The 10,281-nt window shown below is 53.5% G+C and overlaps 4 protein-coding genes and 4 non-coding genes across 8 annotated transcripts; 3 read left to right on the top strand and 5 right to left on the bottom strand.

Moving 5' to 3' along the window:
- Nucleotides 1–139: 139 nt before the first annotated feature.
- On the top strand, nt 140–972 carry BJ171DRAFT_593758 (uncharacterized protein; the record flags this gene model as incomplete). The annotated part of the gene is made up of 5 exons (XM_053114528.1): nt 140–153; nt 266–354; nt 561–670; nt 759–805; nt 879–972. 5 exons carry the CDS (start codon nt 140–142, stop codon nt 970–972), a joined length of 354 nt encoding a protein of 117 aa, XP_052961404.1.
- A 596-nt stretch (nt 973–1,568) lies between these two features.
- On the top strand, nt 1,569–2,531 carry BJ171DRAFT_593757 (uncharacterized protein; the record flags this gene model as incomplete). Its single annotated transcript, XM_053114527.1, has 1 exon — nt 1,569–2,531. The coding sequence occupies one exon, from the start codon at nt 1,569–1,571 to the stop codon at nt 2,529–2,531; it is 963 nt and encodes a 320-aa protein (XP_052961403.1).
- Nucleotides 2,532–3,698: 1,167 nt separating this feature from the next.
- BJ171DRAFT_t489 lies at nt 3,699–3,770 on the bottom strand. The gene has a single exon. It is a non-coding gene; the product is annotated as a tRNA-Gln (tRNA).
- A 4-nt stretch (nt 3,771–3,774) lies between these two features.
- Nucleotides 3,775–3,846, bottom strand: BJ171DRAFT_t488. Its single transcript has one exon. It is a non-coding gene; the product is annotated as a tRNA-Glu (tRNA).
- A 794-nt stretch (nt 3,847–4,640) lies between these two features.
- Nucleotides 4,641–4,714, bottom strand: BJ171DRAFT_t487. The gene has a single exon. It is a non-coding gene; the product is annotated as a tRNA-Ile (tRNA).
- Nucleotides 4,715–4,721: 7 nt separating this feature from the next.
- On the bottom strand, nt 4,722–4,795 carry BJ171DRAFT_t486. The gene has a single exon. It is a non-coding gene; the product is annotated as a tRNA-Val (tRNA).
- Nucleotides 4,796–8,026: 3,231 nt separating this feature from the next.
- On the top strand, nt 8,027–9,063 carry BJ171DRAFT_553056 (uncharacterized protein). The gene is made up of 3 exons (XM_053113059.1): nt 8,027–8,082; nt 8,107–8,109; nt 8,472–9,063. Exons 1-3 carry the CDS (start codon nt 8,045–8,047, stop codon nt 8,809–8,811), a joined length of 381 nt encoding a protein of 126 aa, XP_052961402.1. The 5' UTR covers nt 8,027–8,044; the 3' UTR covers nt 8,812–9,063.
- An 8-nt stretch (nt 9,064–9,071) lies between these two features.
- BJ171DRAFT_553054 (uncharacterized protein) lies at nt 9,072–9,861 on the bottom strand. The gene has a single exon (XM_053113058.1). The coding sequence runs from the start codon at nt 9,852–9,854 to the stop codon at nt 9,111–9,113; it is 744 nt and encodes a 247-aa protein (XP_052961401.1). The 5' UTR covers nt 9,855–9,861; the 3' UTR covers nt 9,072–9,110.
- Nucleotides 9,862–10,281: the final 420 nt, after the last annotated feature.

Genomic DNA, 10,281 nt, shown 5'->3' with positions numbered 1-10,281 from the left:
ACATATCGATTTCTGAAGGAAGACGATGCACAAGATATGACAATTGGTGTTGAACTGCATTGAATGTACCAGTCTGGGACAGTAGATTGACCACAGACTCACATCACATCCTGTTGACAGCTATGAGGTCAAGTGGATCATGGCAAGCTCGAGGTAGGCCGTTGGCAGAGACAGAAGATCGTCGCTGGACCACTATGCCACAGCACGACCGGCACAGAATTTGGCTTGGCTCGGGACTAACCATGTGCTCCGTCGATCCTTCCAGCCTCGTCACGATGATCTACTGCTCTTTGCGGTGTTCACGAACGTCTTTGTGTCAACCGGGATGCGACTTGGCCTTCCACTTTCTGCTTGGTATAGCGCTCGTTCCCCTGGTGGTGCCCGTCTAGCATGACTGCAGCATTGAGTCTGTGTCGCTCGATCAGGTGGAACATTTCGCAATACTTCGAGCAGCGGCCCCTCGGCGATAATGGGCATGAGCAAGCTGGAACAGATGGAAATCAGATCAAGTGTAAAATCGCGAACCGACTCGGCGATTTCAACGATGCTTTTCTCGACAGTGAGACTGTCGCGACACAGCCGAGACCTTGAACGTGGCAAGAGCGACGTTGGCATATTTGACCTCCATGTGGTGGACAAACGCATATTCATCTTCTCCCCAAGCAAAGTGGTAAGTGTCATCTTTGGCGCCACTATCTACAACCAGGGAATACATGCTCACTAAATCATCGATCATGTCGATCGCTCGGCGTGACCAGGTTTCCGTCGACCAGTCAAAGGCGGCTACCCATATCTTTGAGATTCCGTATGTGACTGTCTCGGCAGATGGGCTTCTGAGCAGCAGATCCCAAGGCGAGGACACCGCCAACACTTCCCAGGGCAGAGCACCCCGACGAACTCTTCAAAATCACAGACTCCCAGAATGGCCTATATGTCGAGATAGTGCACTCTCGTGAGCTTAAAAACAAATGATTCATTGGTGTGAACGTCATGTCAGATTCAGCTCTTGCGATGTCCAGGCTTACCGCTGGCTCACTGATGGAAGTGTACCAATCGGCTGGCCTGTGGTGGACCTTCGTAGCATCGATTCTGAATATAATCCGATCGATCCGCCGATTCACTTCTGCACTCGCTGCGAGGGCTGAGCATCTTTGCAGCCGTGGGTCCGATGCATTCGAGTTGGTGCAGAGATCGAATATCCTGGCTCCAAACTGAATCGGAAACGGAAGCATCACGCCGAGTAGTGGACGGCGAACCGCAATTCGATGGACAGTCCGCAGAGTGATCCCACAACGAAATGATTGGACAACTGTTGTCTGACGGTGCGCCGTGATTTCATATGTTGTTGCTCAGGTCTTGTGGACTGTGGATGTGCATCCGCAGACTCGCTCCGGAACGAGGGAACTCGTACGCAACATCGGTCATTCTACCCATCTGCCGATGCCGTTCGCACGATATCTTGCTTCAGTCGCACTGCGATTTCCATCCTATCCTGCACTGAGTCTCGCATCTGGAGCAATCTGTGCCTCGAACTTGCTCAGTGGTTTCAAGACACCAACCGGCCAGCTATGGATTCCCAGACCCTTCAAGACGCTCAGATCTTTACCTTCTTTGTCTGCATCGTGACTATCTGTTTCTCCACTCGCACACTCAAGTCGGTCAAATGGAAGGAGGCCTTCAACGTGCGACGGGGCCCACAGATCCACACCATGATGGCTCTGGCGATAATCTGCGTCGCCCTGTGCTGCACAGGCTATCTCTTGATGCTCTACGACCCCTGCTACTCCAACCCTGTGTGCTATCAACTCGTCAACTTCCTCTATGCACTTGGCGATGGCGTCGGCTCCGCTGCCACAGGATGGGCTTTCCTCTTGCGCCTGAGGGCCATGAACACCACCAACGAACCGACAAGCAACTGGCTCTTCCTGCTTGGCATCATGCCGATCGCCTACATTGCCAACGATGTGTGCTTCATCCTGAGTACCTTTGGTGTCATATCGCTCGCCCAGCTCTGGACCAACAGCGTCGGCTTCGGTCTGGCTCTGGAGGCCAATCTGGTGTGCCTGCACCTCTTGATGATTTATCGACTCTACTCTCTCAGATTCTCCATCCGCACGATTGGAAGACAGACAACCAGCAAGGGACAGCCCTCGGGTGCCACCAACATGTCCGCAGAGAAAATCAAAGCTCTGGAGCGCGAAGGCTTGACGCTGGTTGCTGCGATTGCGGCTGAAATCGTGGTTGCCATCGTCTGCATTGTCTACTCAGAGCACGATCCCACGGGCCTCATTGGGACGGTGATCTGCATTTTCATCTGGGCCGTGGACATGTACCTCTTCTGTGCCATCGACAGCTACGTCACCAATCTGATCGAATCGTCAGGGGGTGTGTCGGGCCGAAGCTCCGTGTCGGCTCAAAGCCAAACTCCAACACTCACGATGGGAGGTGTCGGCGGCCGGCCCATCCTGTCGACTGCCCGGGCGAGCGTGTGCCGATCTGGTGGCACTGGCGACAGCATTGAGACTGCTTAGCAATCAGGTTCGCTGACTCTTGGCTGGAAGGGCAATATATGGCCATGGTCCGGATGCATCCGATGATAGCCAGAGCCGAGCCACCACGGCAGCTCACTGATCACGGCAGTCTACGAGTCGAGACTATTCATCGAGAGTATTCATTGAGAGTATTCATAGAGACTGTTCTTCGAGACCACGGCCACACCGGCTCAAACACAGTCTGGACGAGCGGTCTACAGAGGGATGCAAGGATCAAGGCTCTTGAGTCTGCAATATCGATATCGAGATGCAGGCGATAGCATCCAGAAGTGTGATGGCGAACAGAGCGAAGGACAAAACATTTGTTGAAGGGTGAGGGGGCGAATGGGTGAGCACTTACTGGCCCGTGGAGCTGTTCCTGGCTTGTGAGAACAGAGGCCACGCAGGCCCATGATGATGGATGCGCCATCAGAGCTCAGAGAGTCGCAAGTATCTCACCGATCCAACATGATAATGAAACATCACCTATCGACCACCCGGAGCTTCGCTGCCCCTTGATTTGATGGCTCTTTGATGTGGGCAGTGTGCTGTGTAGTTTTAGTATTGGCGTCAGTGCGTGGTGTGCCGATGGCCTGAACTCTTACCATACGATGGCTGGACTGAGAGACTGGCTACTGATTTCATCAACAGAAACAGTACGATATCCTCGTTGTGTCAGGAGCAGACTTGAGGAGCTCACGGACAACGAGAAGCTTCTTGGAGGAACAGTGAGGGGCGAAATGATGAAGCCGAGAAGAACGAAAGAGTCAAAATGGTTGTCACTTGGTAGACCCCAAGAAACACCCTGCGACTCGATCGATGCGGTGCCTGGTTCGTGAATGAAACAGCAGCTGCCGCCGATCTGTCCAGAGCATCAGCAGGAGAATCAAACCCCCCTATTCATTGGATACCAATGGATCAAAGCCGACGCCGTTATCAAAGTCTGGAGTTGATTCCAATCACTGGAATGAAGGGAGCGATAGTATAAGAGCATCAAGCGAATCATGGATCCACAAAACGAAGAGAACGGAGAGCACCACGCAGACGGCAAATGTCTTGCGAACGAAGAATGGATTACGTATTGGTGGAAAAGGCATCACGGGGCCGGATATTTGCACGATGGAAGTTCGGTTTGACAGCCATTGGAAACGGGCAAAACGAAAATAGAGGTCCCACCGAGATTTGAACTCGGGTTGCAGGAGTCAGAATCCTGAGTGCTAACCGCTACACTATGGAACCGATATTCCGCATCGGGGAATCGAACCCCGGCCGTCTCGGTGAGAGCGAGAAATCCTAGCCACTGGACCAATGCGGATCACTTGTTAAATCAAATTATTTTCTTTGCCGCTATGATGATTCTTCCGCGGATTGTACTCTTCACGATGTAACATTGTGATGCGATCATCGTTCACATCTGCGACTCGTAAGCATCATCAAGAAAGCATAGCGAAAACGATTATCGGTAACAAAAGTGTTCGCATTGCACCAATAAGAGTTCGGTTTCCATCCCAAGTCAGACGCCGAGCACCCCGGGGTGACTGAAAGCATGAGAGGGACTGAGAAAGTGCGCAAGCCATCCCAGCTCCAACGGGATGTGCCTCGAAGCTTCACCACCAAGCCATACAACTGATCACAGACCAACAGCACCGCCTCTTTCAGCGCTACACAAATGACCGTTTATGGAGATGAGTCCCATCGCCAATTCTCAAGGAGACCTCCACAACAGAGGGAACATGGACCAGACACGGGACTGAGCATCATACTGGAATGTTGGAAAACGACAATACACCTTGTATCGCCTTCCCGGATGGACAGCCCATGACTCGACTGATCATCAGATGCTTTCGCCCAGACTCCAGAACTGTAATGGCCCATGACGACCACCTGCATCCTTCGCTTCCCTATTCTCGACGGCATTCGCCAAAGCTCACCAGTAGGTGTTCACGGAAAATGACAAAGCAAAAGTGCACGATGCCCTCATCCACGGACGCAAAGCACATGCAACTGGATATTGCAACGGTGTTGGAGAACATCAAGACAGCGATGAGGGTAAAGAGGGGATGAGAGAGAACCAAAAGTGGAGTGTAAACCGAGAAGGGTAGCAAAAAATGCTCCGCACAGGGATCGAACCTGTGACCTTGGCGTTATTAGCACCACGCTCTAACCAACTGAGCTAGCGGAGCGAGAGAATGGTTTCGTCCGGGATCGAACCGGAGACCTTGAGTGTGTTAGACTCACGTGATAACCAACTACACCACGAAACCCTGTGACTTCCAATTACACCGGCTCACTCTATGAAACGGTGCACCCTGTTTCGATCATCGAATGTTTCATCAGTGGGCCCAACCTCATAATGACCCAGGATTCCATGCATCCCACGCTCCCACGCACGCTGCGGGACTGACCGCAAGGATACCAGCGATATCAGTCGCTCAAGCCCGAAGAATGTTCCTCTGGCGGGTCGGAGGCTTCCCTCCCAAACCTGACGGAGCGTGCATAAAGCCTGGACCCAATAGTCCCAAGGTGTATGTCAACAGGAAACATGCGTCGGAATGTGTCCGAGCCAAGAACCGTCTCGAGCAGTATGTACACCCTGCGAGGATCTCCGAAGGCGTCACATACATCGACCTTGCAATCGACGCACTCCCCAAACTGGCTCGAGTGCCCGCAAGACCAGCCACCATCGACCAGGAAAAACTGAGCAAATGGCGAGCCAAACGCGAACGAATCCTCAACAACAGACCAGCGATCTGGCTGAATGTTGTGGCGGTGTTGGATGACATCGCAACTGAATGTCTGTCGTAGACGCCAATCCCTCGGATACGCCACGCACGACAGTAGGAGCCTGAGGAAGTAATGCCACAGGCATACGCCAGCACAAGTCTGGACATGGAAGTCGGAGCTGCAGATTCCAAACTGTCACTGAATAGATGAGTTCGGCAAAACTTGACATCGCCGTCCCTCCACAAACAGGTCCCCAAGGGATAGAGAGCTGCAATGATGATTGTAAAATGTCCTGGTTGGCAAAGCCAACACCTAATGCCAGAGCCAGCCAGCAATACCAGGGGTCAGAAATGGAAGCTCTCAGAGACGAGTAAGGCTGGTGGTTTGCTTCTTGCTTTATCTGGTATTATGTGGCGACAGGGTGATCCGGATTGTTCTCGTTCTTTCCAATAGTTGCAGTTCCAAAGGGAGGATCGAGTGTGGTGGTCGAGTTGCTGTTGTCGAGTCATTCGATATTGTTCTCAGTCGATCAACATCAGTGATGGATATGGGACAGCACTGCTTTGTTTAGTCGATATAATAGATGTATTTACTGTCAAATATACTGTGGGACTCTGGTGGCTGGAACGGATGATGGCAGTGCGGTTTGCTTGGCTGTTCTGCTTCAATGTTCAGGGTCGCCACTGGACTGTTTAGGAGAGGACTTTGGGATCAGGGCCACTTGGCGAGTTCTCTAAGGCAATCGACAGACCAATCGAGATCTTGGTCTGCGGACTTGCGGTACCAGGAAACAGCGGTGTCGATGTCCTCGGGGACACCCCAACCGTTCTTGTAGCAAATGCCGAGATTGGACTGTCCGTATCGATTGCCCTGTTCGGCCGACTTGCGGAACCACTCGAACGCCTCGGTGTAGGCTTTGGTGACTCCGTATCCATAGAGAATGCACACACCAACCATATTCTGCCCATACGAGTTGCCTTGGTCGGCCGACTTGCTGTACCACTCGAATGCCTTCTCGTAGTTCCTCGATACTCCTCTGCCACCAAAGTAGCAATCTCCAATCCACAACTGGCTGTCGCTGTGGCCTTCGTTGGCGAGCTGCTCGAGGATTCCTGCTGCCTTTGTTCTGTTTTGCGTGGTTCCGAATCCATAAAACAGACACACAGCCATGAGATGTCTGCACAGCCAGTCACGATTCGATCCCAGCTTGCACAGCTCGAAGAACTCGCGATGTGCAGGTATTTCGGACTTGATGTTATTCCATTGCGATGCAAGGCCCTCGGCCTCTCCGAGCTTGAATATTTCCGATTGGTTCTCTCGGATAATCTTGACGCCCTTCTGATCGTCTCGCACTGTTCCTCGGCCGAGGTAGTGCATCCAACCAAGCATGTGGGTGGCGATGGGCTTGAGGAACGGATCGGTAGACTTGGTGCTGACTTCCTGCCAGTGGTTGAAGGCAGCGACGTCGCTCTGTTTGACTCCGTGGCCGATGAGCGAGAACCAGCCTCGAAGGAAACCGATTCGGAGACGACCAAAGTCATAGCCTTGGGCAGCCGCCTTGGAATACCACTCGATGGCTGTGTCAAAGTCTTGATCGACACTCTCTCCATATTCGTAGTATAGTCCGAGGGCGACTTGAGCCTGAGGCATTCCAAGTTCCGCAAGCTCTCGATAGAGCTCGATGGCCATAGGTTGGTCTCGCTTGACTCCAAAGGCATCACGATAGCATAACGCTAGCTGGAATTGAGCCATCGAATGCTTTGCTTTGGCCGCTGTTTCCATAAGGTGGAAGATTTGTTGCTGTTGAGCTACGCACTCGGAAGGGTCCAGCGACTGCTGACCACGGAGTTCAATACTAAGCTTCCATGCCATGAAGTACGATGCGGCTGCATTGCCCCGGATGGCTTGATCTTTGAGCCAGGATCGGTCGGCTGTGCCTTGACATTCGAAGTGCAGCGAGAGGGCAATCTGGTCGCTGGGGGTAAGCCCAAACCTAAGGGACCCATCGGGACGACACAGTCCTGCCTTCTGGCACCAGCTCTGGAAGTGAGTCAGCTTGTAGCTCAGGAGAGGGCGGACACGTCTGCACACTCGGAGGAGGGTCTTGATGGTGTTCAAATCGAGGGCAAACTGGAAGCTGTCGTTGCAACAGATGATGGTGAAGATGTCTTGGATGTGTTCGAGTGAGGAGTGGATGGTGTCGGGCATCGACGAGGTTGTTCTGGCTTCAGCTTGAATTTGGTGGGTGGCGGATGATGCCGTGGGTGAAGCAGGCTCGTCCATGCTGGCCATGTTGACGGAGACAGGATGGAAGCAAGTGGGTGATGGCGATGGACAGATGAAAGTGAGGGAAGTGGCGAAGCAAGCCAAACAATGGCAAGCCATACTCTGGCCATTGACATCACACACACACATACAAGCCTGGCTCGATCCGATGGCTTGCTGGCTGGAATCGATGTTGTACAAGCACTGCCACATGCATAGCCACCTTCATCGAACATGGAATCGAATATGGAATTGAACCCACATTCCCGTCATCCAAGTTCAGATACAACTGCCGTTCCATTGAGTTTTCCATCGATACCAACACTATGGATCCAACCTGCTGCACCAAGCACCGCCAGTTCGGGTCCAAGGGGTGTTTGTGAGGCTACACCATGCCCTCGCCAAGAACGTCATCCGTACTCGCATTCTTCAACAGAATGTTACGAGCCCCATTGATGTCTCGATCTATCATCAACCCACACTCCCTGCAGTGGTACACCTTGGCCGCTCCCAGGTCCCGCTTGATGTGCCCGCACCGAGTGCATGTCTTGCTCGTGTACTCCTCCCCAACAATGCACACCCTGCAGTCAGCATACTCCCTGGACTTGTGGACGAGGGTGTCGACAAAGCGACAGTGGGCCAGCATGGCCATCTTCTCATTGACCACTCGTCCAGAGCAGTGTGCTGCCAGCTGGTGGAGGTTGAGCTTGGGGATGTAGATGACGTTGTACGTCGAGCAGAGCCACTTGGCTGCCTTGCGGTGGAGATCGTTGACAAGGCATCGGATGCGCTCGAGGATGCGGAGGGCTGCTCGACGCATCCTGTTCTTGGTGTCCCTGCCACCATTGGTCGAGTGAGATTTGGAGGCACCCCAGGCGGTGACAAGGCCGGAAGGATCGTATGTGGTGATGAAGTCACGGACGCCAGGATCGATAGAGACGACTTTCTTGGCCGTGTCCTGGGCTTGGCTTTCGCCCGGACGGACAAGTGGCTCCGGGACCACGATGTAGAATTTACCGGTCTTGGTCCGCATGATGCGAGTGTCGCAGAGGAAGGGGAGCTGCAGTCGGCGATCCTCAATGGTCCCGTCGGCACGGAGGCGGGGAAGGAAGCTCCTCTCCATCCGGCTGTGCTTGGGTGGCTTCTTGACACTCTTCATGCTTCTGGACAGCATGGGGTCGCCATCATCATCCACAGGCTGTGGAAGAGGCGGACGCAGAAGCTGCACAGGAGTGGCTTGTGCGCTGGGATGGGCCAGCTTGAGAGCATCCATGTGGTATATGTGAGCTGACGACAGATCGAGACATAAACGGCCCGCACCATGCTGTTGAAGAGTGTGATCACCGAGGAGATGCACGGATTGTGGTCGAAGGTCTAGTTGTATCAGATGAGGTATGGGATGTCTTCGCAAAAGTTTCTGGATATCGTGAGGCGGGCCGGTTGGGATGCAGGCCGATGGCGGATGCTTATGCTTTTGAGTGAAAATCCAAACCCCCATCCAGCGCATGTCACAACAGGGACACATCATCCGACTCAGGGACAGATATCAAGTCAAGGGACCAAATGGTGCGATATATTGATCATATTGAGCTAATAGGAGGAAGTTGTGGGGTCGCCGCGTCTGATGGCAGCGACCTTTTCCTCACGGAGGACTCGCTCGGTCTTGATGCGTTCGCGAAGGAGCTCGTTTTGCAGCCAAAGGTTCTTGAGTCTGAGCATTATCATTCGATCTTCGATCTTGACCGTGGTGCTCGGCTGCTCTGTGGTTTCAATGACGACCTCTATAGAGACATCGGGGCTCGAAAGTCGGCGGCGAGATCGAGGAGGGAAGCTGGGCGAAGCTCTGGCACCCTCGGCAGCGGGCTCGGGACTCTGACGTGGAGGGGACTTTCTCTTCAGACGAAGGGGAGTCGAGTGTCGCGCAAAGAAGCGAGGGGTGGAGCCTACGGGCGTCTCTGCTGGTGCTTGAGACTTGCTGGCCGAAACACCATTGACGATGCAGTGCTTGGTGTACTGCAGGAAGCAAGAGATGTCTTGTTCCTCGTCGGGGAGCTCGTCACGATGGAGCGTGATGACAGCACTGTGCAGGGCGATGACCTGCTGCTCGTTCAAGAGCAAGTCTCCATCGGCAAGCTCACCAGAGGTATGGTCGAGGAGAGAGCGAAGAGTATCGACGGCCTCGGAAACGAAAGGAAGCGCTGTGGTGGCGGAGAAGTGAGTGCGAATGTCGGAGAGGAGGAGATGAGTCTGCTCTCGAGCGAAATCGAGGTTCTCGGCGAAGCGGCGATTGCCATCTTTGAAGATGGAGATCCCATGATCTTTGCGAGTGACCATCTGAATCCAGCTGTACATGGTTTTTTTTTTTTGTTACTATAGTCAACTTTATTCAAGAAGACAAGCCATCAGGTCCAACAGGTTGGTACCCCGGCACGTTGAGTACACAGGCAAGCCTATTTACTCCTGTTGCAGCCTAGTGCTGCCTCAGCTGCCCACAAGGTCTGAGACCAAGCGGGTGAACACATTTTCGAGCAGTTCCCACAAGGGAACAGCAGGATCGAGGGGAGGTCGGGGTGGTGGAGTGACAAGTGCTGGCACTATACTACGCTGTGATGAGGGTGCAGGGAGAGACTGCAAGGGTGGGACTACACTGGTTGTGGGAGTGGGTGCTGGTACTGGGTGTGCACCAAGTGCGAATGCTCGGAAGGCAGTGCGGGGAGCGGGTACATGAGCAGCAAGCGATCCAAGTGCGGGAGGGGTGCGA

Source organism: Polychytrium aggregatum, assembly GCF_025602895.1.
Source record: "Polychytrium aggregatum strain JEL109 chromosome Unknown BJ171scaffold_303, whole genome shotgun sequence".
In the NCBI taxonomy this organism is placed as follows: Eukaryota; Fungi; Chytridiomycota; class Chytridiomycetes; order Polychytriales; genus Polychytrium; species Polychytrium aggregatum.
The sequence above is the reverse complement of the archived record's forward strand: the minus strand, read 5'-3'. Positions and strand labels throughout refer to the sequence as shown.